This window comes from Topomyia yanbarensis, chromosome 1 (genome assembly GCF_030247195.1).
Source record: "Topomyia yanbarensis strain Yona2022 chromosome 1, ASM3024719v1, whole genome shotgun sequence".
Lineage (NCBI taxonomy): Eukaryota > Metazoa > Arthropoda > Insecta > Diptera > Culicidae > Topomyia > Topomyia yanbarensis.
This window is the reverse complement of record NC_080670.1, coordinates 214,339,480-214,363,983: the sequence shown is the minus strand read 5'-3', so window position 1 is coordinate 214,363,983 and position 24,504 is coordinate 214,339,480. Positions and strand designations below refer to the sequence as shown.

At 43.0% G+C, this 24,504-nt stretch overlaps 2 protein-coding genes across 5 annotated transcripts in view; one reads left to right on the top strand and one right to left on the bottom strand.

Moving 5' to 3' along the window:
• Positions 1 to 11,566, top strand: part of LOC131692206 (alanine aminotransferase 1) — a 29,827-nt gene extending 18,261 nt beyond the window's left edge. For both annotated transcript variants that reach the window (XM_058979122.1, XM_058979130.1), the window contains exons 4-5: positions 8,584 to 9,670; positions 10,657 to 11,566. In XM_058979122.1, the coding sequence (XP_058835105.1) occupies positions 8,584 to 9,670; positions 10,657 to 10,805 (1,236 nt within the window). In that variant the 3' untranslated portion in view covers positions 10,806 to 11,566. The remainder of the gene's footprint in view (positions 1 to 8,583; positions 9,671 to 10,656) is intronic.
• Positions 11,567 to 18,286: 6,720 nt separating this feature from the next.
• The window catches only part of LOC131692189 (protein-tyrosine sulfotransferase), a 34,256-nt gene continuing 28,038 nt past the window's right edge, over positions 18,287 to 24,504 (bottom strand). For all 3 annotated transcript variants that reach the window (XM_058979095.1, XM_058979105.1, XM_058979096.1), the window contains exons 3-6: positions 20,090 to 20,330; positions 19,717 to 20,033; positions 19,439 to 19,637; positions 18,287 to 19,133 (exon numbers count right to left, since the gene is read on the bottom strand). In XM_058979095.1, the coding sequence (XP_058835078.1) occupies positions 18,984 to 19,133; positions 19,439 to 19,637; positions 19,717 to 20,033; positions 20,090 to 20,330 (907 nt within the window). In that variant the 3' untranslated portion in view covers positions 18,287 to 18,983. The remainder of the gene's footprint in view (positions 19,134 to 19,438; positions 19,638 to 19,716; positions 20,034 to 20,089; positions 20,331 to 24,504) is intronic.

Genomic DNA, 24,504 nt, shown 5'->3' with positions numbered 1-24,504 from the left:
ATTTTATCATTTTGTCCGCCACTGTTGTTCGTATACGATAACAGTTGCCGTGCGGATTCTAACCGTTTAGTCAAACATTGTCATCCATCAAATTTGGTATTTTGTATACTTATCTCGCTTTTTTCACTCAAGTGGAACAAACATTTACCAACTCGAAAAATCGCACCTTTGAGCTAAAGACGGGATGAATAATAATCACCCAATACTATGTGTTACCAACCGCAATTGGTGGTCACTCCCATTCCTGACGGAGCAATTGGTGTCGAAAATAATGATTTATTTGTTCTTGTCTTCCCTCAATCTTGCCTAATTGACGGAGTGACAGGTTCCAGACTCGTGCTTTTGCTTAGCGACCGGCACTTTTCACTGATGGGTGAAATTTGCATGGCACACTAGATCGATTACACGTTTGAGGTAGTAGTGTATTGTACCCGGTCAAAAAAATGCGGACGAACATGGTCAGGCGATTTAAACAGTTTTACGTTTGACTCAACTCGCCTGTGCTAATTGCCTCTAGGAACAAATGCAATTTGCGAATGAGATTTAAAGGCAATTTCAACACTTAGACAAATTTTCTGGCGGCTGAAATGGACTTGGTTGTTTTTGCGTTTTTCAAACATGGCGGTTAATGTTTGGCCAAAGCTTAAAATTGTTTTTTTAAACAATTGACGTGTTCTCGCTTGTATTTTGTTTGCCTAGTGCACTTCAATTAGCCAGCGAATGTGGCAAATTGTGGAATCGTGTGTAAGTATAGTGGAACAAGATTTCTGACCTAAAGTCTTAATGAAAGTCAAATTGTGGTAAGTTTTGGTGTGCAATACCAATTTTACCATTGATTCTTCCTATAGTTTGGTGGTGATTACCTAGTGTATGTGTTTATGTGAGTAGATAATGAATCCTAAAATTATTATTTGTAATTTTCATGTTAGGCAATTAAAGGCGATTAAATGGCGCGTTCCGCGGGCGATTTGGGGGCGATTTAAGGGCGGTTAGAGCGGCCAAAAATGACGGCGGCAAATCGCCCAAATGTTGCAATTGCTGGCAAATTGAAGGGCAATTAGCACATCCGAGTTGGCAAATAGCCCCCCGTTAGCCAGCAACTTGCCCTTTTTGACTGGGTATTCGCTCGTATGATTAGCCGCATCTTCGTACACTGTCAAAAAGTACATGCAATGTCTATTAATTTTACACAATCTATGATAATCTATGATAAATTTATGCAATTAGCGGCGACATGTAGATACTAATTACCGGCACATAAATCTGCTGTATAAAGTTAAAAGAAATATTAATCTTCTACCAATATTCGATTTATTGTTATTCAGATGCATATAATTGGATTAGTCTTAGCACCTCTGGTAGTTCCGATCATTAAGTATACTGAAATAATACTAATAAAGTCGAATGGTAGCCACGAACTGAAAATAAATTATATAGGGTCAAGAGCCTATTTTGGCTCTATTAGGGAGGGTGTCGCATTATTTCAATAATTAGGCGGCCTGCAATCGATGTAATGCATATGAATTGGCATCAGCATCTTTGCTTTGTTCGTAAGAACCGATATAATAGCAAAAATGGACTGAGGATAGCGAAATACTTTTGTGTGAGCATAAGAAAAACTCAATTCAAATGCCCCAATTATCGCAATACCGCATTTGAGCCATCATATTTGTGGGGGCCTGGATTATTTTTCAGAATGGTGTGAAGTGTAACTGACATTTGGAAAGCTTTCTAATTGTGCGTAAAGAAGAGGTCCTTGACCGGTGATGTGACCAGGAACTTTGGTGATGTGATGGAACTCACTCTCTTCCAGCATCTGAACCGCAGACTGAAAATTAAGTATGCTATTCACAATCCGCGCGATCATTCAAGAACAAACGCGAATATCCAAATGATCACACGGTTACAAAATTAAATTTATGCACCCAAAACCAACGCGATCGAACATGTTAACATGCAAACGCTGGGGCCCTTCGCGATGATACACGCGATCGTGAAGTCCCTACGCCCGCACATCTGAACCGTACAGTCAGTATTACATTCAGAATCACAACCCGCTGCAATTTGCCCTAAACAGTGTGTTAGTGGGTGACATTTCCCGTTTCGTCTGCAATTGTAGTGGGTGATTTTTAAGGGCGCCCTTCCGAGAACCCATCTTTACATCTCCAGTGGTTCAACAATAAAAATAAAAAAATGAATATTAATGGATTAATTAACTTCATTTCCGTTTCAGATACTGCAAAATGCACGGGCAAATTGTCCCATTGTTCTAGCCCTAAATCGAAAAATATCTAACGAATACTCGTAACAAGGAAGACAATAGAAAATGAATAGCAATAGTGATAAACAATGTGGTGAGATCCACACACTACAACATAATTATATGTGAAAATCACATAAATACACTAAATTCGCGTAGGTTTCTTGCCTTCTGTAGGGAATTGAAAGTCCTTTTATAATGTTTGAAGTTATTTGATGCAAACATTATATTAAGGCGGGGCTGGTAGATGGAACGAAGGCTTCGGAACACGGTTTGCCCTGTAAACGAAATGGGTCATCAGAATTGAATCGAGCTAACACCTACTCAAATCCTGGAACTAAATACAAGGAAACATCAGTTTTCTGTAGACCGCTGCCGATATTTAATATTTATTTTAATTGTGAATTGAAATATTCTCTCTTCTAAAATTGGCATTGGATAAAAACTTTTGCTGGAGCAATCAACACCTGCAAGTTGCTAATATTTATTGTTGATTATTTACAGAGCGTAAAATAAGAATCGGTTCTCCGTTAATAGATGCTGTGAATTGGATAACCAGGATGGAAGCATTCTCGGACGTATTGCAAGGATATTTTCAGCAAATTCATGAGCGACGACACTTGTAAAAATTTCGGTGCCCCACTTCAAATGTGAATTCACATTTTTCACTTGGATGGGCGATGGTAGATCGAAGTGACGTTAAACGTTGGTTCACTGCTTTCACATGTTTAATCATCCGAATGATTCATATGGACATTGTACAAGCAGCGATGATTAACACACGACCACGGACATCCCGCTACACCCGGTAGATGAAGCGGCATTGACACCAAATGCTTTTCTGTTGGGAAGTTCGAAAGGAGTGAAATAGCTACCGATATCACCAGTTGACTGCAAATCCATTCTTGGCATCAGCCAGTAGAAATTTTCGCAGCAGATCACCCTTCTGTGGGAAACCGACGGCACTGGTAATGCGGCGGACCGAGACCAGACGACCAGACGGATACCAGAACAAAAGACATGCGTTACGGCAGAAGAACATACAACCACAGCTCTGGTAGAAGGCTACTTTCTACCAGAACTGTGGCACCACCAACGAGCTGGGAACCGGCTTTGTAGTGCTGGGTAGGATGCATCAACGCATGATTGGATGGACTCCGATCAACGCAAGGATGCGTATGTTGAGGATCAAAGGCCGTTTCTTCAACTACAGCATCATTAACGTACGCTGCCCACACACACGATGGGAGACCCGACGACGAGAAGGAAGTGTTCTATGCGCTACAACTGGAGGAGTTGTACGACAGCTGTTCGCAACGGGACGTGAAGTGCGTTAACGGGGACATGAACGCTCAGGTAGGACGACTACGCACAGCGGATGGAAGCAGCACTACCCATGGAAGAACAGCTGAGCGCAGCTACTCTTGAAGATGGCTGGAGGGAGATTCGTTTCGCCATAGGAAGTACTGCTATAGCGGCACTAGGTGCAGCGATTCCGAATCGAGGAAACGACTGGTTCGATGCCGAATGTAAGCAGTTAATAGAGGAGAATAATGTAGCACGGAATGAGACAGAATGTGGAGCGATACCAACAAGTACCGAAAGAAGCACCAACAGGAGGAATGAGGTCGCGAAGCTATGGAACAACTGTACCGCGTAAACGACACACGGAAGTTCAACGAGAAGTTGAATAGTTCGCGCAAAGGCTACGTTCCGCAAGCCGATTTGTGCAAGGACTTAGACGGCAAGCTTCTTATGAACGAGTGTGAGGTGATTGAGAGGTGGAAGCAGCACTATGACGAGCACCTTAACGGTGAAGCAGCAGAAGACGAAGGCGGATCTTGGAGCACGCGCAGAAGGCGATAGGCTGCCGGCACCTGATCTCCAAGAAGTCAAGGAGGAGATCAGCCAGCTGAAAAACAACAAAGCTGCCGGTATAGATCAACTACCCAGCGAGCTATTAAAATACGGTGGTGAAACACTGGCTAGAGCGCTGCCCGGGGTAATCGCCAAAATTTGGGAGGAGATTCTTCCGGAGGAATGGATGGAGTGTGTCGTTTGCCCAATCTACAGAAAGGGTGAAAAGTTGGATTGCTGCAACTACCGCGCGATCACCTTATTTAGCGCCGCCTACAAGGTCCTCTTCCGAATTCTTTGCCGCCGATTGTCACCATTTGCATGGAGTTCGTAGGGCGTAGGACCAAATATTCGCGATTCGGCAGGTTCTGCAGAAGTGCCGCGAATACAACGTGCCCACACGTCATTTGTTCATCGATTTCAAATCGGCGTATGACACAATCGATCGAGATCAGCTATGGCAGATAATGCACGAGTACGATTTTCCGGATAAGCTAACACGATTAGTCAAAGCGACGATGGATCGGGTGATGTGCGTTGTTCGAGTATCAGGGGCACTCTCGAGTCCCTTTGAATCTCGAAGAGGGTTACGGCAAGGTGATGGTCTATCGTGCCTGCTGTTCAACTTTGCGTTAGACACGAGTGGAAGTTCGTCCAGCTTCTTGGCTTCGCCGACGACATTGACATAATGGCACGGAACTTTGAGGCGATGTCGGAAACGTACATCAGACTGAGAGGAAGAGGTTATAGAGACGACAATGTGAACCTGCCATCCCGAGTTCGGATTGACGGTAACGAAATCGAGATGGTCGATGAATTCGTGTATTTTGGCTCGCTGGTAACCGCCGGCAATGATACCAGCAGAGAAATTAAAATCTTGGCGAGGAATCGTGCCTACTTTGGACTCCGGAAGACGCTCCGATCGAACAAAATTCGCCAAGCATGAAGTTGATTATTTATAAGACGCTGATTAGACCGGTGGTCCTCTACGTCCACGGGACCTAGACTATGTTCGTGGAGGACCAACGCACTCTTGGAGTTTTCGAACGAACGGTGTGGCGTACCATATATGGTGGCGTGCAGATGGAAGACGGAACGTTGCACAGGTAAATGAACCATGAGTTGCATCAGCAGCTGGATGGACCATCCATCGCGTATACCTCAAAAATAGGACGTCGTAAGAATGTCGGACGACGACCCGGTGAAGATGGTTCTTGAGGGCGACCCTACAAGAACAAGAAAACGGGTTTGCACAGCTACAGCACGGTGGATCGACCAGATAGAGGGCGACCTGCGGATCTTTCAAAGACTGCGAGGCTGGCGACAAGCAGCAATGGACGGAGTGGAGTGGAGACGGCTTTTGCATACAGCAAGAGACAACAAGGCTCTGGACGTGATGATGATGCGGCGGAAGAAGAAAACGAACGCGTCACAAAACGAACCTTACTGGGACACGGTTTGATGTGGAATGACTTGTAATGTAATGTAATTTTTTTTTAGTATTTTCGCCTTTTCGTTTTCGCATTGAGTAAATGCGCACGGAGCTAAGAAAAAGGATCAATAGCCAAGATTGCCAAAAGAACAACATTGCGGCTTGTTTCTGTTACAGATGTCATCAGTTCGAATCCAACGAGTAACCGGTTTGGAGAAGAAGAGAAGAAAGTAACTTACCTACTTGACGATGAAGGTATCGATCAGAGGGGAATATAGCCACTCACAGCCAACACTGTCTTTGTCAGCGACGACCACATCATTCGGGGCCGGCGATCCACTCTCAGTGAGCTTGAGCAGCTGATCGCGATAACAACATTCCACTATTTGATACTGAGAGACATCGATGCTGGCAAAAAGAAGTAGATCTTGAGATTCGAGACGATGTACCATTCGAGAGAAATGAGGTCGGTGGCAAAATTCAAGCAATCGCTGTTGGTATGTAACAGCCACTTCAAATGACGTCCTTTCGCCGATCATTTCATCATTACAGCAAACACTGCAATACCCCGCATTACCGTAAAAATCGGGTCCAATGCTGTTCCATGGTGGAAGCAGCCATTAAAAGTAAAGGAGAACACACAGAACACTTAAACTGATCCAGGCAGATGACCCACAAGAAGCTGATATACTTAACATTCGATAAACGTGGGCGATAGCTAGAAGGTCAATCCAGGACGCCAAGCAGCGATCATAGGAAGATTTCGTTGCGGAAATATCCCCAGTACGTTAGGAGATGTGGCAAGCGAACACATTGAAAGAGATTCGTCAGCATCGTCCAACTGTCATTAAATGGTCCAATGGTTACACGGATAAGGGAGAGGAAGTAGCTGAAGAACTGGAACAACCTACAGTTATTTGCCATTGTTCCAAAGGGAGAAGGAATCCGCAAAAATTTCTCGCCAGGCAGTGACAATATAGGGCGAACACGAAATTATTGCGACACAACAGGGCATAAATTCTTTACCATTGGGTAAAAATCAACCAAATTTTGCACACTTTCTCATTGATGTGTATTGTTTACATGCTGTCAAACTCGAAGTCATGTTTTTCGATTCAACGAAAATGGAGGTGAAGCAACGCGAGTCGAGAGAACAAATTCTTTCCAAACACCTGGAATTTCCTGACCTGTCGCACCGGCAGTTGGGAAAAATGTTGAACATTCACCATTCAACCGTCTCCAGAGTCTTGAAGCGGTTCCAGGAGCGGTTGACGTTGGACCACGGCAAAGGAGCTGGAAGAAAACCGGGACCGGAGAACAAAAAGACGGAGGAAAGGTGAAGCGGATGATTAAAGCAAATCCCAACGTCTCAAGCCGTGATTTGGCTAAAAAGATCGGCATGTCGCAGAGCTACGTCCAGAATGCAAAGAAGAGAGCTGGACTACATACATACAAGGTACAGAACTTCCCAAACCGCGATGAACGGCAACAAAAAAAAACTCGGGCACGGAAGCTCTACAAGAAGATGCTGACAAAATATGGCTGCTGTGTGATGGACGACAAAACGTATATAAAAGCCGATTTTAAGCAAATTCCGGGGTTGGAGTTTTTCACCGGCAAGAGCAAGTTCTATGTGGATGACAAATTTAAGAAGAAGAAAATGTCGAAGTTCGCCTCCAAATATCTCATTTGGCAGGCCATCTGCTCTTGCGGACTGAGCAGTGAGCCTTTCGTGACAAAGGGCACAGTAAATAGTGAGATCTACAAATCTGAGTGCCTCGAGAAGCGCCTTTTGTCGTTCTTGCAGCAGCATGACGAAGCTTCGCTATTTTGGCCAGATTTGGCATCATGCCACTATTCTAAAAGTGTCCTGGAGTGGTATGAGACCAATTTTGTCCATTTTGTTCCAAAGGACATGAATCCGCCAAACTGTCTGGAGCTGCGCCCGGTGGAGCAGTACTGGGCAATGATGAAGCGGGAACTTCGGAAGAGCAAGAAGACAGTCAAAGACGAGAAGGACATGTTAAGAAAATGGAAAAAAAACTGAGAAACTGGTACCGGATGACACTGTAAAGACTTTGATGGAGGGCATCAAGCGAAAATGCGTTCAATTTTACACTCAAGGCTCCATCGATTAACTTTTCTTTTGATTTTTGAAGTAAATATATGTATAAAACTACTCTAACATTTTGGTTTGATTTTAAACATTATAAGAAAATTGGCATGACATGTTCGGTGTCGCAATAATTTCGTGTTCGTCCTTTATTTGGCCTGTGTTAAGCCAAAGATGACCAAGCGCCATTTTGAGATACATGCTCTAAAACGCTATCATATCCAACATAGCATTAGCAACACCCACATCTATTTATATTTGGATACACAAATAGTAGACGAATGCAAATAAGTGTTTCTTAACAGACTTTATCTTAAGCCGCTCCAAAGATGCCACCGTAGTTCTTTACCCAATCTTTAATAAAATTGCTATTTCCCTGCTGGAACCGAGATACGAATTCTGTATCCGAGGTAAATGACAACGTAGTTGATCCTTATGTGACACAATCGTACAGCTTTGCCACCGATTCATGTTTTTTTCATTCCGGAGGCCAATTTAGGCCGCAATCATATCCGGTTCTTGATGGTCTAGTCGTTGGTGTCACGTGTGCAAGCAGTCGGCATTGTGCAGGTCATCATTTACAAGCAACACTTTTTTCGCCGCTCTTTGTTAACATAAGTCATAAATGCGATCTGTCGTTGCGAATATTGACCCTTCCTATAGCAACCTACATTGACATACATAAATTGTGTATGAAAATATGCTACAAGGTGGATTAATCAGTCTCTAAATCATATATTCCAAAATACTTGTGAAGACATTGGTCAACTGGGCCTGGATCTGGGTAATTGCAGTAACAATCTAATCGCCGATTAAAACGCATTAAAAGTACTATCTTACCAAGCCTTCCCTATCAGTCCAAAGCATATTGCTAGACACAACAAAACTAATTCTAATCTTATCTCTTTCCACCTCCACCAGGTCCTCGGTTTAGTCTCCTACCCGCCACTCTTCAACGACAAATCGATCCCGGAGGACGCCAAGCAACGTGCCCGCGCGATTCTGGACGGCTGCAAGGGTGGCTCGATCGGTTCCTACACCGAATCGTCCGGCATCGAAATCATTCGGCGCCATGTCGCTCAGTACATTCAGGATCGAGACGGTGGAATCCCATCGGACTTTAACGACATCATTCTGTCGGCCGGTGCCTCCGGTGGTATCAAGGTGCTGATGTCACTACTACGATGTCCCATCGACGGAAAGAAGCCGGGTGTAATGATTCCCATCCCCCAATATCCGCTCTATTCGGCAACGATTTCTGAGCTTGATATGGCCCAGATTGGGTACTATCTGGACGAGGATAACAACTGGGCATTGAACATTTCGGAGTTGAGTCGTGCACTGACCGAAGCGAAGAAAACTTGTGCTCCTCGTTTATTGTGTGTGATCAATCCGGGTAATCCGACCGGACAGGTCCTTTCGCGGGAGAACATCGAAGAGATTATTAAATTTGCGCACAAGGAAAAGCTGGTTCTTTTCGCCGATGAGGTCTACCAGGATAATATCTACGAAAAGGGATCGAAGTTCCACTCGTTCAAGAAGGTTATGATGGAAATGGGTGCCCCGTACAACGAGATGGAACTGTGCAGTTTTATGTCCTGCTCGAAATGCTATATGGGTGAGTGTGGAATTCGAGGCGGTTACGCCGAGGTTGTCAATCTATGCCCGAACGTGAAGGCCATGCTGCTGAAGTGCATCTCTGCTCAGCTTTGTCCGACCACGATCGGTCAGGCTTGTATGGATGTCGTGGTAAATCCACCGAATCCGGGTGAACCCTCGTACGAGTTGTTTTTGAAGGAGAAAAATGCCGTACTGTCGTCGCTGAAGGAACGTGCCGAAATGGTGGCCGCGGCTTTCAACTCGTTCGAAGGTTTCTCCTGTAATCCGGTGCAGGGGGCGATGTATGCCTTTCCCCAGATTCGGTTACCCCCGAAGGCTATTGAGGCGGCCAAGAAGGCCGGCCAGGCACCGGACGCGTTCTATGCATTCCAGCTGTTGGAGCAAACCGGTGAGTTTGTAGGGAAAGAGCGTCGTTAGTGATAAGTTCAATGAGGAAAGTGAAGGCATGTAGGACATCGTTATGAAATTTAAGCTAATTTTTTTAGAAATTCTCAGGCAGTCAGCTAAATTTAGATGCTGACGCCAATGCGGGAGTGTTAAAGGTTAAATGGAACGCTCTGTAACTAACGTGGCGTCTGGCCCAATTTAAAAAGTTTCTCAGTTGTGACAACATCGTCTCGCTTGGTAAAGAAAGCAATAATTACTCTGGTAGACTTTTTAAACGGGGCTTTGACGCTCTGTCAATGACGAAGCATTCTGTTCGGTCCTTACAAACACTCAGAATTTAGAAACGGTTTTTAAATTTAGTATCACATTGCTTCGACAGGCATTAGGAGATTGAGGAAACATACTAAAATAGAGATTAGGATATTGCATACTTTTAGGCTTTTTTAAATGGCTATTTTAAAACAACTTGCGAAACTAATCTGTGGCAATTTCTAACCAAATTTAGCAGTTTTGGATGTTCTCAATTTAGGAAATCATTCGTTTTTCGAACCCTGTGGAAAATAATCGTTAGGGCCTTTGCAAATTAGGATTTTCGGAGTCATATTTTAAGATTCGAAAGTCGGTTGTTCCTTTGAAATGACAATAACAAATAATCACTGTTCGATCTTTGAGAAGTGTCGTGACTATCAATACATACCTTGGATGAAACATTATAGTTTTTGACAGTGCACTACAACACCGGTGTAGACGGTGCTACACTCATTCAAACTTGGGTGTAATCAGTCTATCTCTTTCTTTGCACTACACGAGTGTAGAACCAAGAAAAAACGAGAACGCTATATGAAACCACGTGTTTCTCAAACGTATAGTAAGCCATGACATACCTGTACCTTCAAAACCGAATTTATTTAGCTGGTAACTAGGATACCAAAATCAGTAAATCAACAACTCAACTCACCCGTTTCACTTTAATTATTTTTTTTCCAGGCATTTGCATTGTTCCGGGCTCCGGCTTTGGACAACGTCCCGGAACCTACCACTTCCGCACCACGATTCTACCGCAACCCGCCAAACTGAAGGAGATGCTTGGAATTTTCAAATCCTACCACGAGAAGTTTGTGAAGCAGTACTCATAAGCGACCACGACGTACCGCCTCGGAGACGTCTCACCCAAAAGCAGCACATCAACCGTTGCCGTCGTCTCCTGCGCTAGCGCTGTTACCGCTATTTCGATTGCACAGCATCGCAACCGAAAAACTGCCATCAATTACAGAACGCACCGAAGTCGGTTGACGTTCCTTCCTGTGCGGGGAAAGCTTTAGATCATCCACACACACACAAACACAAAATCACATATAATAGGGAGGAAAGCAATCAGATTGCATGTAATTTGTTATAAACATTTCGCCACTAGGATTTTAGAAAAGTAGCTCCCATTCTTTAATCAGTCGTTAATAGTGAATTTATCCGTTGTACATTTAGTAGTGCTTTAATTTTTCTATTTTAAATTTGTTCCCTTTATTATGAAGAACAAGAGATTAGTTGGGCAAAGCCCCAATGAAAAAAAATTGGCAACTAAACAAATGATGAAAAAAAGACAATAATTTTCTAGTATTGAGAAGCGGACACTCGATTTGGCTAATCAAGTATTGTTTTATTTTGTTTTTGTGTGTGGTAGAAATTGTACTATATACTCAATACCCACTACGTTACTGATGTCGATGTGTATTTTTAGCGCGTTATACAAAATTTGTGCGCAATTGCTTGTTTAAACTTGGATGTAAGTAGCAGACCCTACTAAAAAACGTAAAAACATATTTCGCAAAAGATTATATTCTGGCTGTTTTAAAACTTATCTTCAAAGATGTAAAATAAAGGCACATTACAGCAAAGTGTGGTTAGGCGGCTTCTGCTTTTACTGAGTTATCACATTTCACCAGACTGCCCTTTTTGTGTATTAAGTTTTGATAAGGCACGGTACCGTTGAAGCATGACGGTACGATTGTTTTTCCTACACATTATTTTACTTTTTGAACTAGAGGATCATAATATGAATTTTTTTGTGAACTACATAAACTAAGGAGCAATTTTTAGACGATCTAACAAACTAACAAAATACTGTCCTTTTGCGTAAAAGCAACATCGTCGGTTATTCCAATTGTGTGTCCAATTCACAAGAAAGAGCATAAGAGAAACGTAGAATATTAGCGAGGAATTTCCACTCTGTGCTCCGTCAGAGATAGGAGTAGCAGCAGAGCGGGAAGAGTTGATTATACCAAACGAAGCTTGGTTTGTTATTATTGCGGAAAACCGGGCCACGTTTTAAAAAGATGCTTTAAATATATCAACAGGCAACGGAAACCAACGGTGAAATTCGCTGATGAACAGCATCCAAGTTCCAGCACCGGTACTAATTTGGAGCAACTTTTTAACAGATTAAAGCCAGCGTTAGACGATTCTTCGGATGATTCAGGTGATTTTACGTGTATGATGGTTTCCAACAAAACAAATTGCAATGATCCGTGTTTGGTTAATGTATTAATACAGGGTCGATTGATAAAAATGGAGGTGGATTGTGGATCGTCAATCACTCTTATAGGAAAACGGTTATACAGTAAATTTTTTGATTTCCCGATACAAAAAACCGGACAGAAACTGGTTCTTGTTAATTGGGCTGAGCTATCGATTTTAGGAAAAGTTGCTGTTGATGTTGTTTTAAATAGGATTCACAAACGCGTTGAGTTGTTTATTTTAGACAGTAAAAATAACTTTTTACCTTTGTTAGGGCGTAGTTGGTTGGATGTTTTTTATGTTGGTTGGAGAAAAGCTTTCGCAAATCCTTCTACGGTTAACAACATGGTAATTAGCAATGCAAATGATAAAACAATTTCAGGCATCAAGGAGCGGTTTTCCAAGGTTTTTCATAAAGATTTTTCTTCTCCAATTTTTGGTTATGAGGCTGATTTGGTGTTGAAAGAGGATTCTCCAGTGTTTAGAAGGGCTTACGATGTTCCTTATAGATTGCAGGAAAAAGTTATTGAGCATTTGGAGATGCTAGAACGAGAAAAAGTTATTACACCAATCAAGACTAGTGAATGGGCCTCCCCTGTAGTTGTGGTAATGAAGAAGAATCAGGAGATTAGAATGGTTATTGATTGTAAGGTTTCCATAAACAAGTTGATTATTCCCAATACGTATCCCCTTCCTGTTGCGCAGGACCTGTTCGCTAAATTATCTGGTTGTAAGGTATTCTGTTCACTTGATCTAGAAGGTGCTTATACACAGTTAGCTTTGTCTAAGAAATCTAGGAAATTTATGGTAATTAATACCATAAAGGGACTGTTTACATACAATCGTTTACCTCAGGGTGCATCTTCTAGTGCGGCTATTTTTCAACAGGTGATGGAGCAGGTTTTGGCTGGTTTAGAGAATGTTTGTGTTTATTTGGACGATGTTTTGATTGCAGGAGTTGATATGGAAGATTGTCGTAGGAAACTTGACATGGTTTTGGAACGTTTGACCAATGCCAACATTAAGGTTAATTGGAAGAAGTGTTCATTTTTTGTGTCAAGCTTACCTTATTTAGGCCATGTTATTACAGATAAAGGGTTGCTTCCAAGTCCTGAAAAAGTTTCAACGATAAGCAAGGCATCTACCCCTAAGAATGTAACCGAATTGAAGGCATATTTGGGTTTCGTTAACTATTATGGTAAATTTGTTCCACACCTGTCCTCTAAACTTTTTTGCTTGTATCAACTACTCAAGAAGGATGTGAAATTTGAATGGAACAGCAAATGTGACGAAGCTTTTGCTGATAGCAAGGAGGCTTTGTTGGATGCAAACATTTTAGAATATTATGATCCAAAGAAGCCAATTGTAGTTGTTTCAGATGCGTCAGGTTATGGATTGGGTGGTGTCATTGCACATGTTGTTAACGGTGTTGAAAAACCAATTAGCTTCACTTCGTTTTCGTTGAATAATGCACAGCGTTCTTATCCCATTTTGCACCTAGAAGCATTGGCTTTAGTGAGCACTATTAAAAAATTCCATAAATTCCTATATGGTCAAAGGTTTACGGCTTATACTGACCATAAACCCCTTGTAGGTATTTTTGGCAAATCAGGTAAAAACTCAATTTATGTTACGAGATTGCAGCGGTACATTTTAGAATTATCTATTTATGACTTCGACATTTGTTACAGACCATCAGCTCAAATGGGTAACGCAGATTTTTGCTCGCGTTTTCCGCTTGAGCAGGGTGTTCCAGAAGAGTACGATAGAGAGATCGTAAATAGTATTAATTTTACACAGGAAGTTCCTATAAATTATTCTAAAATTGCCGGTGAAACTAATCAAGATGCGTTTTTACAAAGGTTAATAGCTTATTACCAGAATGATTGGCCTGAGAAAATTGACAAGGATTTAGTGAATGTCCACTCTAATCGACACGACTTAGAAGTGGTTGACGGGTGTTTAATTTTCCAGGATAGAGTTGTAATTCCAAAGTCCATGCAAAGAAATATTTTGAAATTATTGCATGTGAATCATTCTGGTATTGTAAAAATGAAGCAGATGGCTCGTAGGTCGGTGTACTGGTTTGACATTAACGCGGCAATTGAAGCTTTTGTCCACTCATGTGAATCATGTAATAGAATGGCAGTAGTTCCTAAATATAATTCGCAAACGCATTGGATTCCCTCGATTCGTCCATTCAGTAGAATTCACGCTGATTTCTTTTATTTTGGTCAAAAGGTGTTTCTATTAATTATTGACAGTTTTTCCAAATGGATTGAGGTAGAGTGAATGAGGTTTGGTACGGATGCAAGCAAGGTGATAAGGAAATTTGTTTCTGTTTTTGCCAGATTTGGTCTTCCAGATGTGGTGGTTACGGATGGTGGTCCGCCCTTTAATTCATCTGTTTTTATTTCATTTCTAAAAAGGCAAGGAATAATAGTAATGAAAAGCCCTCCTTACAATCCCTCTAGTAATGGGCAAGCCGAAAGGTCGGTCAGGATTGTAAAGGATGTGTTCAAAAAATTCCTTTTTGATCAAGAAGTTAGACAGATGGATACGGAGGATCAGATTAACTTATTTCTGATAAATTATAGAAATTCCTGTTTGCCAAAGGATGGAAGTTTTCCATCTGAGCGGATTTTTACCTATACACCAAAAATCCTATTGGATCTTATTAACCCTAAAAAAGTAACCAAACCAAAGATTATTGACGATTCCATAGATGGAAGTAAATTGAAAATCTGTGATATTCCTAGAATTAAGCAAACAGCTTCGATTGACCCAATTATTAAACTGAATGTGGGAGATACCATTTGGTACAAAAACCATAACAATAATGACTGTTCTAGGTGGGTACAAGGAAAGTTTGTAAAACAGTATTCTCCTACAATCTTTCAGATCAGTATTGGAAGCGTGGTCGTAAGGGCGCATCGCTCGCAATTGAGGGTCAAGAAGGCGAGTAGCATGCGTCAGAATTTGGCAGCTCCGTGCAGGATAGACTGCAAGCGTGGAAGGAGTCATTCGGAAAACGAGTTCTTCGGCTTCTCTACCATAGATGTAGAGATGGACAAGAAGAAGTTACGGGCGAATGATGGTATGAGTAAAATAGTAGGAGCACCTGCGCTGAAGCGGTCTGAAAGAATTAGGTTGCGTCGGGAAAACATGAAGCTAAAAAAGTGAATGAAATGTTATGTATGAATAGTTAATTAAAAAAAATGAATTTGTTAAATGAAATCAAAAGTGATTAATTGTAGGTGTCAATGGATACGAATGGTAGTAGCTTCGAGCGTTTAAGAACGCAATCAAGCAACTAAAGATATTTAGAGCGTTTAAGGACGCAGTCGAATAAATAAAATAAGGTAGCGTTAAAGGACGCAGTCGAAAAAAAAGTTAAATGTTTAATGTCAAAGGACATAATCAAAGTGTAAAATCAAAATTATATTTAGTTGAAAGGCATAAAATCCAGGATGCATTTTGATCTAAAAGGGGAAGAATTGTTGTATTCATGAAAGGGCTTAGCAAATGCTAAACCCAGTCTACAGTGCTCTTATATACTGCGGCGAGCAGTATCGAAATGTAAACAAACACATATATAATAGTTTGAAATAAATACCGCTCAGCTGGACTCGAGCGGCATAAGTTTATTGAACCTTGAAACAGTGCGCTTGTTTTATTAGCCGAAACTCCGTAGGTTCACTGACCCGATTCCCTTTGGTGTGGGATGTAATAGTTTTTGCAACCACTATTGAAGCCAGTTGCTGATGATACAACAAATAAACTGCCGTTCTAAGCATAATTGTCCCATGTGTATAGGGAATCCCATAGAACATGGGACAATTAAGCTTATAACGACAGTAAACATCTCATATATGTAATCGGTCGAGCATCGCCGAACTAGGGCTACATCTTTCATACTGCCAAATCATTCAGATATATTTACCAATTAAAAAATCTGTTCCCCTAAAATCGAAGATATCCCGCGCAAATTTAAACGATTCGCTTCGAGTTAGATTTCTTGGTGCGGACCTATCCGACTACGAGAGCCGTTGTCAATTAAATCAGTTCGACACCCTCCAGCACCGCAGAGATATTGCAAGAGCCATAATCATTGACGATTTGTTGGCAACACACACGCATTGATTCACCAGCTTTAAGCGACAGCGTTTCCATCCAAGCTAGGTACAAGCACATTGAGCGGTTTCATTACACAGCGAATGCTGCCGTCACAGGACCGCAATTTTTCAGCGTGTGTCACATTTGTGTGATGGAGACACAGGTTCCTGACATTCTTTAAAAGTGCCAATATTATCTTGAAGCTGGGATCCTTATCTGAATCAATAGCTGTTTCGCTTTGATCTGTATTATTGGTAGCAACCTCGTCCTCCCCGGAGTTTGGTTACTGATGCAATATCCACTTGATGGTGGTTGTAAATCGACGGAAGCCAGCTGGACTGTGTTTGCTGACTGCTGTGAGCCGATTAGTTGCGGTGCTTCAGGTGGTACCTCGATTGGTTCCAGTATCCCTGATGGCTTGATGGGAATTCTAAATTTGGTTGGAAGTATGTACCTAACTACAGTAAAACTTCAGAACAATGTGGTTGCTTCTGTCCATTTTGACGAGGTCGCAGATGGTTGGTCTTCACGCTCGATAATCCATCGTGCCTCCACCGCGCAAATGTAAATTTTCCACGTGGATTTTTGTATACATAAAAAGGCTACCGTCTATCTGTAAAATACAATTTTTTTTTGGTATGTTCATAATAAATATTGCATCTTATAACTTTTTCTCGAGCCGTCGCAGCAGTTCCTCCGTTGTCCTATTCTATGGCTACTGTTGCCTCTTGTATAACTACACATGTTTTAATTGTATCTCAAGAGTGACAACCATTGAAACTAGCTGCCGAAACGTTTACCGGAACAGCCCAAACGTGGGAAATTTAAGGAAAAGGGTGTGTGGTGGTTGAAATACAATCATAAACATTCGGACCATTCGGATACTTAACAATCACGTTTTTCACTGTTTTGAATGACACGCGTAACTACGGTAACTAGAAATCCCTGGAATATTTTTTCTAGAAAAGTACCACGCTCTCGCCTACGTTGATTGGTTGAGTTCTTTCAAGTGATGAGTGCCAGCAACACCGAAGTCACTCAATCTAATAGCATTTTTTGACCGTGCACTAGGTTACTTTGCCCTGATTCATCTTAGCACCTCTATTCATCTCACCCATCACATTAGTTAGAGCAGTGTCTGCTGTCTTTATTCAACGCATTAGCTCAAATGGTAGAATGAATGAGGGTGCGTTGAAATCGATTTTTTGTTTCGCCAAAACGCGGGAATTTTACATTTTCCAAGCCATCTACACAAGCGCAATCCGATCACTGTAAGCCTAGTTATCGGCGAAATAATGTGACATCCTGACTAATGAGATGAATAAGCGCTTTATTCGGTTGAAGCATACTATATTCGGAATTTAGTAGCTATGGCGGCGCTGTTGTCAACTTTTTAATAAAGCTAGATAGAAATGTGGTTCCTTCGAGAAAATTGTAGGTCCTATTATTTTAAATATATATCTTCTGAAGATGCAAACTTTGTAGGTCATGTATGTTCCGAGGTAGAGCATGTTTTGGTTAAAAATAATACTTACACATTGTTTCTAAAATTGCGCCATATTTCAAAACTCGTAGGACCTAAAAAGTTAGTGTCTTCAGAGATATACTTATAATTACCTGACATACAGCTTCGCCATTGACACCATCTTTTTCTTCCCATTAAAAAGTTGATAACAGCACCGCTCTAGCTACGGAATTCCGTACTAATGTGAAATGATCATATAAAGCGCTAGATGTCACACAACAACTTTGCCAAAGACACCACAACTCTAAAACGAAAGATAAGGATGTGTGAATTATAAGGTTACCCCCTTCTGGACGCTAGGTACTCCCGGGGTTGCTCCCTCGAACTACTAAAATGCTCGTTGATATTTCCAGTCGAAATTTACAAAAATGGAGACTACCTTTTCGTACTAACGTGCTACGTATTACCATAGCAAATCACTTTCAGAAGGACTGTGATCACATATACAAAACCCAAACAAACCTATTCTTGATTGTTTCAACATTGAAGAAGCGAAAACATGCCCCGTTTAATTGGTATTTTGTAGTTTAGTAGTTTTTTTTATACACTTAAGACTTCGTTTCAGGATTTTCGATCTCTCCCGCCTTATCCTAGTCCAGTTAATTCTTTGATTTGTTTCCGTACGACGTACATACTATTTACAGTCAATTAGTTACCTCAGTTTACTGATGATATTCACTAAGATGTATAAAATAACGATCCGTTTTACATTTTCTTTTCAGTTTAAAAGTTGCACGGCTGCTGCTGCTGCTGCTACTGCTGATGCGGTGGTGGCTTTGACTTCGATGTAGCCATGTTTTTCTTTCTTACTATCCTAATACAACAGTGAACTCTCCTGGTTGCCTACAAACGGCACCATTGAACATGATCAAGACTATTATTGATTTGTTTTAATGCGAGATTGGGGAAAAAAATAATTAAGCTCTTATTCCGTGATAGTGAAGCCAATTGGATACTGACTTGCTGCTTTTAAGTTTGATGCCTTCTCCACCGACTTAGTTGTGGTTTTTTTTTAAAAAAAACCAACGTACAATGTCTGTGTATCATTGTCGTTGTTTTACTAAAACTCCGTTTTCTACGGGGTACACCTTCGTTAATTGATTGTTTCATTCCTTTGAGGAATAAAGAGAAAAAACAGACCTTCCAGCTAAATTTTCTAATATCACGTTTTACGTTCCCTATTATTGCCATAGTCATCCTCGTCCTCGTTGTTGTTATTGTTGTTGTTGATTTGGTTCGCATTCGGTGGGTTCGCGTCGCGATTAAGTAGTTCCTTTACTTTGTGCTCCCACATCTGTGGGTTTGCGCGGACCTGAAATGAAGAATAGGGTTGTGAAAAGGGTGTCATACACGTACTGACGTCTACTCATAAATAAAAAGAAAATTACCTTCTCTAACTAAAATGTGTAAAGCAAGGTGTAAAGACTATTACCCTATTTTTATCTGCGAATTTAAATCCCACTATTGTTGTAAATTGACGTTTATCTAGTAACACAAATCGTTGACAAACGATTTTTTAATACCCCAATAACCTTAGTTCTACTGAACTATAATTTCAAACCCTGCATTTAGTGGTTGCCTTGAGCCCCTAACAATATCGTCAATATCGCACATTACCTTATAAGTATTCTCCTGCACGAACGAATCCGGTTTACCATAGTCCGGTGGATTCGAGTACGGATCGTAACCCAACACCGACAGCATCGGTGCTATTTCGGCCATATCTCGCACCACGTCCTCCGGTATTTGCCCAACCCACTTCGACAGAGCCTCCAGATTAACCGGTTTTATCACCTGATCCGATGATCGTTCCACCCTAAAACGAAAACCGTAAACAAACCATTAAACGATCCGTTCCACCGGCTCACACCAGACTGTCCTGAGTTGGCACTCACTTGGACAGCGCTACCCCGTTCTCCTTGTTGATGTACTCTTCGTGGTGCAGTACCGAACTGTTCCAGGGGATCTCCAGGTAGCGTAAAATCTTCCGCATCCATTCCTCGGGATGCAGCACCAGCTGTTCGTAGTACACAATCATACAGCGGTCTTTGCCGATCTCCTTGCACTGATCGTGCATCGTCTGGATCGCCTGGTTCCACTTGGTCATGCACTGCCGGTAGTTGGTCAGATCGAACCCGGTGATGGTAACCTTCCGCGAGATGATGGAATGCACCGTCGCCCGACCGTCTCGGACCATGAATAGGAACTTTGCCTGCAATCAAAAAAAAAACTAAAATTAAACCATTTTTTCAGTTTAGCAAAACTAACCTCCGGGAACAGCTCAATCACGTACGAACCCATCTTGAGCGTGAGTGGATCCTTGTTGCACAACCGTGGAGCCGGATCGCCGTGCTTGGCGATAATCTCCAGACAAAACTGGGCGATGGCACTGTTCAGCACCTCCTTGGTGATGCCGGCCTCGACCAGCCGCACCGATTCCTTTTCCGATTTCATCCAGTGCGAGCGGAGCTGCAGGATGCGGGGAATGACACGTGTCTCCTGACCACATCTGGTGGTGGTGTTGGTGGTGGTGCCGGGAACGGGGGGCGGTTTTCATTTCGTTTCCATTCGTTTCGGGAATTTAACGACACGATGTACAATGTGCAACGGGTGCGATAAGCAGCAGCAGCAGCAGCAGACGGAAAGTGCAATAAAAAGAACAAAATAAAATTAGCATTCTCGGTAACAACTAGACTGAGGGCACACATTTATGAGGCATGTGGAGTACCCAGCCCACGGCTTGCATCGGAGGCGGGCGAATAGGATGAGTTTAAAACGTCGTTTAGCTAAATGAATGGCAGGGGAATTTTTCCATTTTCTTAAATTATTTATCAACGCAGGGCAGAGAAACGGTCGCATCTCAATTACTGCTGAAGCGGTAAATATTCGCCATCAAAATGCCGGCGGTTTACGGTTATGGTCTCGGTCAGCTTTTGTATGGTTATAAGTGGGTCAGCCAGCATGCGACCATGAGCTGCTAATTCTGTAATATTCTTCGGTCGGATACATTGGATGTTATCAGATGAAGTTGCAGTAGGTTTTCTTTTGATCTGGAAAGTGGAACAAATAGTATCCATAGTTACCAAACAAACAAACTCACCCGTTAGCGTCACGTTGCGATGATTAACTGTTTGTCGTGGCTTACTAATTTATTGTCGTTGAGGGCGGTTTTCTGTTCTTCGTCTAAGGATAGGACACGGTAAATGTCTTGCCTAGGGGAACTGGGGGTAAGCCCGACATCTTAAGTGTTTTTATTTTGATTATAGAGGTTTTAACCTTAGGGTCATTCGCCTCTTTTCGAGTTAGAGAAATCTATTTTAGAAAAATCTATCTTAAGCGTTATCATTTTTTCTAAAATACACCAAAGGCTGCTAAAATTATATTTTTGTTAATATTTCTTGTCTAAACGGTTGTTAACCAGATGTATAGCATTTGAAAAACTAGTCAAAAAAGGCATTCTCCAAACACTGTAAGACCGACACCCCGAAAGGGCAAGAGCGAAACCCTTCTTCATTTTCTTTCTATCCACTTTTTTTACATTTCTTTTAAAAACTTGGGAACTTTTTCCGAGGCCCATAGCGGAGACGCATATACCAATCGACTCAGCTCGTCAAATTGGGATGTTTCTTATAGAGAAAGAAGGTCCGTTACGGCTCTCACTCCCTAGCTGTTGCAGCTAGTTCGCTGATTTCCTTTTCGATTGTCACTGGTTGGCTAGGCTCCAGCGGATGCCGCACGTTCTCTGTACGCGCTTCGGTGAAGCCTGTATTCTGTCCAAAGACGGTATTTCGACGGCGACTCACTACGCGGCTTGGGGTCGGAAACTCAATTCCAATTCATTCGTCTTTGCAACACGGCGACAGCGGTTATCTTGGCTATCCCTTCTTCCGCCGGCAAACCGGTAGGATGCCGAGGTCAGTTCAGCCTTTCCGAGTGGAGAATAATTTTCGGTACGCTGGCGTCTCGACGAATCGAAATCAGTACTGCGTCTCACATCACTCATCTAGTCACCGGCGATGAACTCAGATTACACCAGCAGAGAGTTTCCCAGCGGTGGAAATTCTCTCGAAACTGATTCTTCTGCTGATTTGAAAGCCTTCACCACGGGCCAACTGGTAGGGTGGCGGAGTCTGGCATCCGGTACGCTGGTGTCTCGACGATCCAAATCCGGTGATGCATTGCGTACTGCTCAACTAGTCCCCGCTAGAGGATCTAGTCTACTCAGAAGAAGAGTTCCCCGGCGAACTACTATTTCTATGGAGTCCCATTTATTCCTTCATGACGTCTTTCTAACCAACGGCACTACCCTGTTGATCTCTGCGCCATCTCCTCGGCAGCTCGGAGAGTATCCGCGTCACTAAATACTGGTGGTTCGTCTGAACTTCTTCGAAGTTAGAGTATTCAAAGATCGCATGTTCCGGTGTCTCTTCCACATTCACACATTCCACGGAAAAACACTGCCTGCGACGAACGGTCTGTATGCGCTCGCGACACAAACAGCCATTAGTCCGCTTTGACTTCAGCGCAACAGCCCAAAGGAATTGAGAGCACTCCGACTCCGATTGACGATGGATTTTTTTACGGTTGCCAGCACTACCTTCGTCTTGCGGTGAGCCAACTCCAATTTGACTTCGTCTCTGCCGTTAACATCGCCACTTACTCTAGAAGCACGTCGTTTATCGTAAGGACAACGCCATCTGCAAAACCGACAACCTTGACTCCCCTGGGCAGCTCCAGTGTTATTACTACGTTTTACATCAGGCTCCACAGTGTTGGATCGAATATGGAGATACTTCAGCGATTACCCTAATCGACCTCTACCTCATGTTTCGTCTCGTAGACCAGCAGTCGGAGGCCCCAGCTGACGCTGTTCAACACGTTCTTCACGGCAATCGTTAGCACGGTGCATTAGTGATTGCACCACATCGTCGACATCCCTTTCCGGAATCCGAACTACCTGCGATAATCCGTCTCACTTTCCCCGTCCGCCAGCCTGCTAAAGATGACCCTCTCAGAAGTTTACCAAGAGGATCTCCTGGTGGTTTTCATGGCTTTGACAGCTACACCATCTTCCGGATCTTCCATCTGTCCGTGTAACAGCCTTCGTACAGGCATTTCTGCAGCGCTGTCCTGAACATGTCCGGAAACGCCTAAATCGCAGTCTTCAGTGCCACGTTAGGGATTCCCGCCGAACCGAGGGCTTCCTTCGTTTTCAGTCCTTTTGTCACTGTAAGCAGCTCGTCGTTGGAGAGCCGATTGTCACCCACATTTTCACCGTTCACATCGATGTACGGTGTAGGCTGACATCCGATTGAGTCGAACTTCGGGAAGCGACCATCCACAACAATCTTCAGTTTGTTCGCGCCCATATAAGCTGGCGTCATCATCTCTTAGCCTTGATCTTGGCCAACACGACGCGGTACGCGTTGCCCCAAGGCTTGGCGTCTTCTTCTTTGCACAGCTCTTTATAGTAGGGGGACTTGCTCAGTCCTATCTCACGTTTAAAATCTGCCCTGGCTGCACGGAATATCACCCTATGCTCTTCCCTGATTGCTTCAGATGTTGCTCTGAGGGTATTGAGCCTTTCGTTTCACTAATACTCCGGGTGCCGCCAGTTCCTCGGTCCCAGTTTCCTCAGCATCGTTACATCAAACGGCTTCGCTAGTGTTTTCGACTATTCATCGGCATTCGGAATTGGGGTGATGCTGTCTGCACGAAGTACTTCGAGGAAACGTTCCTTGTTGAAGTTCTTTATTTTCCACTACCTATTACCAGTCCCCACTCTCCGCGTTACAGTACAGTTCCGACGACCAATGGTGTTCTGGATCGCCTGGTGTTCGCTATATGCTGCTCACATACTCGCCAATCCAAGTTATCCATCAGCGACGGACTGCAGAATGTTGCGTTCATGATGAATTCCCGACCATCGACCCTACGGAATGTGCTAGCGGAACTTTCGTTGCACAACCTTACATCCAGTTTCGCCAAGGCTTCCAATAAACCGTACCCTCTTGCGTTGGTCAGCCTGCTTCCCAACTGCATGGCCCAAACGTTGAAGTCTTCTCCTATAACAGCCGAAGTTTGTCCGAATGATGAGTCGGTTAGCGCGTTCAGCCTCTGATTGTACTGCTCTGGTGTCCACCTTGGGCGAGCATAACAGCTACATACGAATACGTGTGTCCTATCCGCCACCTCTTTGACAGGGAAATCACCCATCACATAGATTGCCGCCATCTCTGCACTATCCGGCACCCAGTTACCGTTATCGGGAGGAATACGATACGGCTCTGCAATATGTACAACGTCGTACTTCGTTACTGTTGTCGACTGCCATGCAATGGTTGAGATTAAGCTGGGTCATCTCCATCACTGTTGACCGGGTTGATACAATGCAGACCTGTCAGGGCTCTTGCGGTTCCTCGCCGGATATCCAGAGTTCATGCACCGGAAGCATCTCTCCTGCGGCTTGGTAACTCGCGGAGTGACTCTCAGCGAGAGTACCGACCATCCGATTTTAACATATCGGTCGTCTCCAGCTTTTTGGAAACGTCCACCATCGTCGAATCGCTGCCGTTTGATACAACTTCCTAATCAGGATTGCTACCGGGACAACTAGATTGCACTGCTCCATTAGTGCACCGCTCAGTTCTTTTTCAATTGTGATTTCTTCGAGTCCGTTGCAC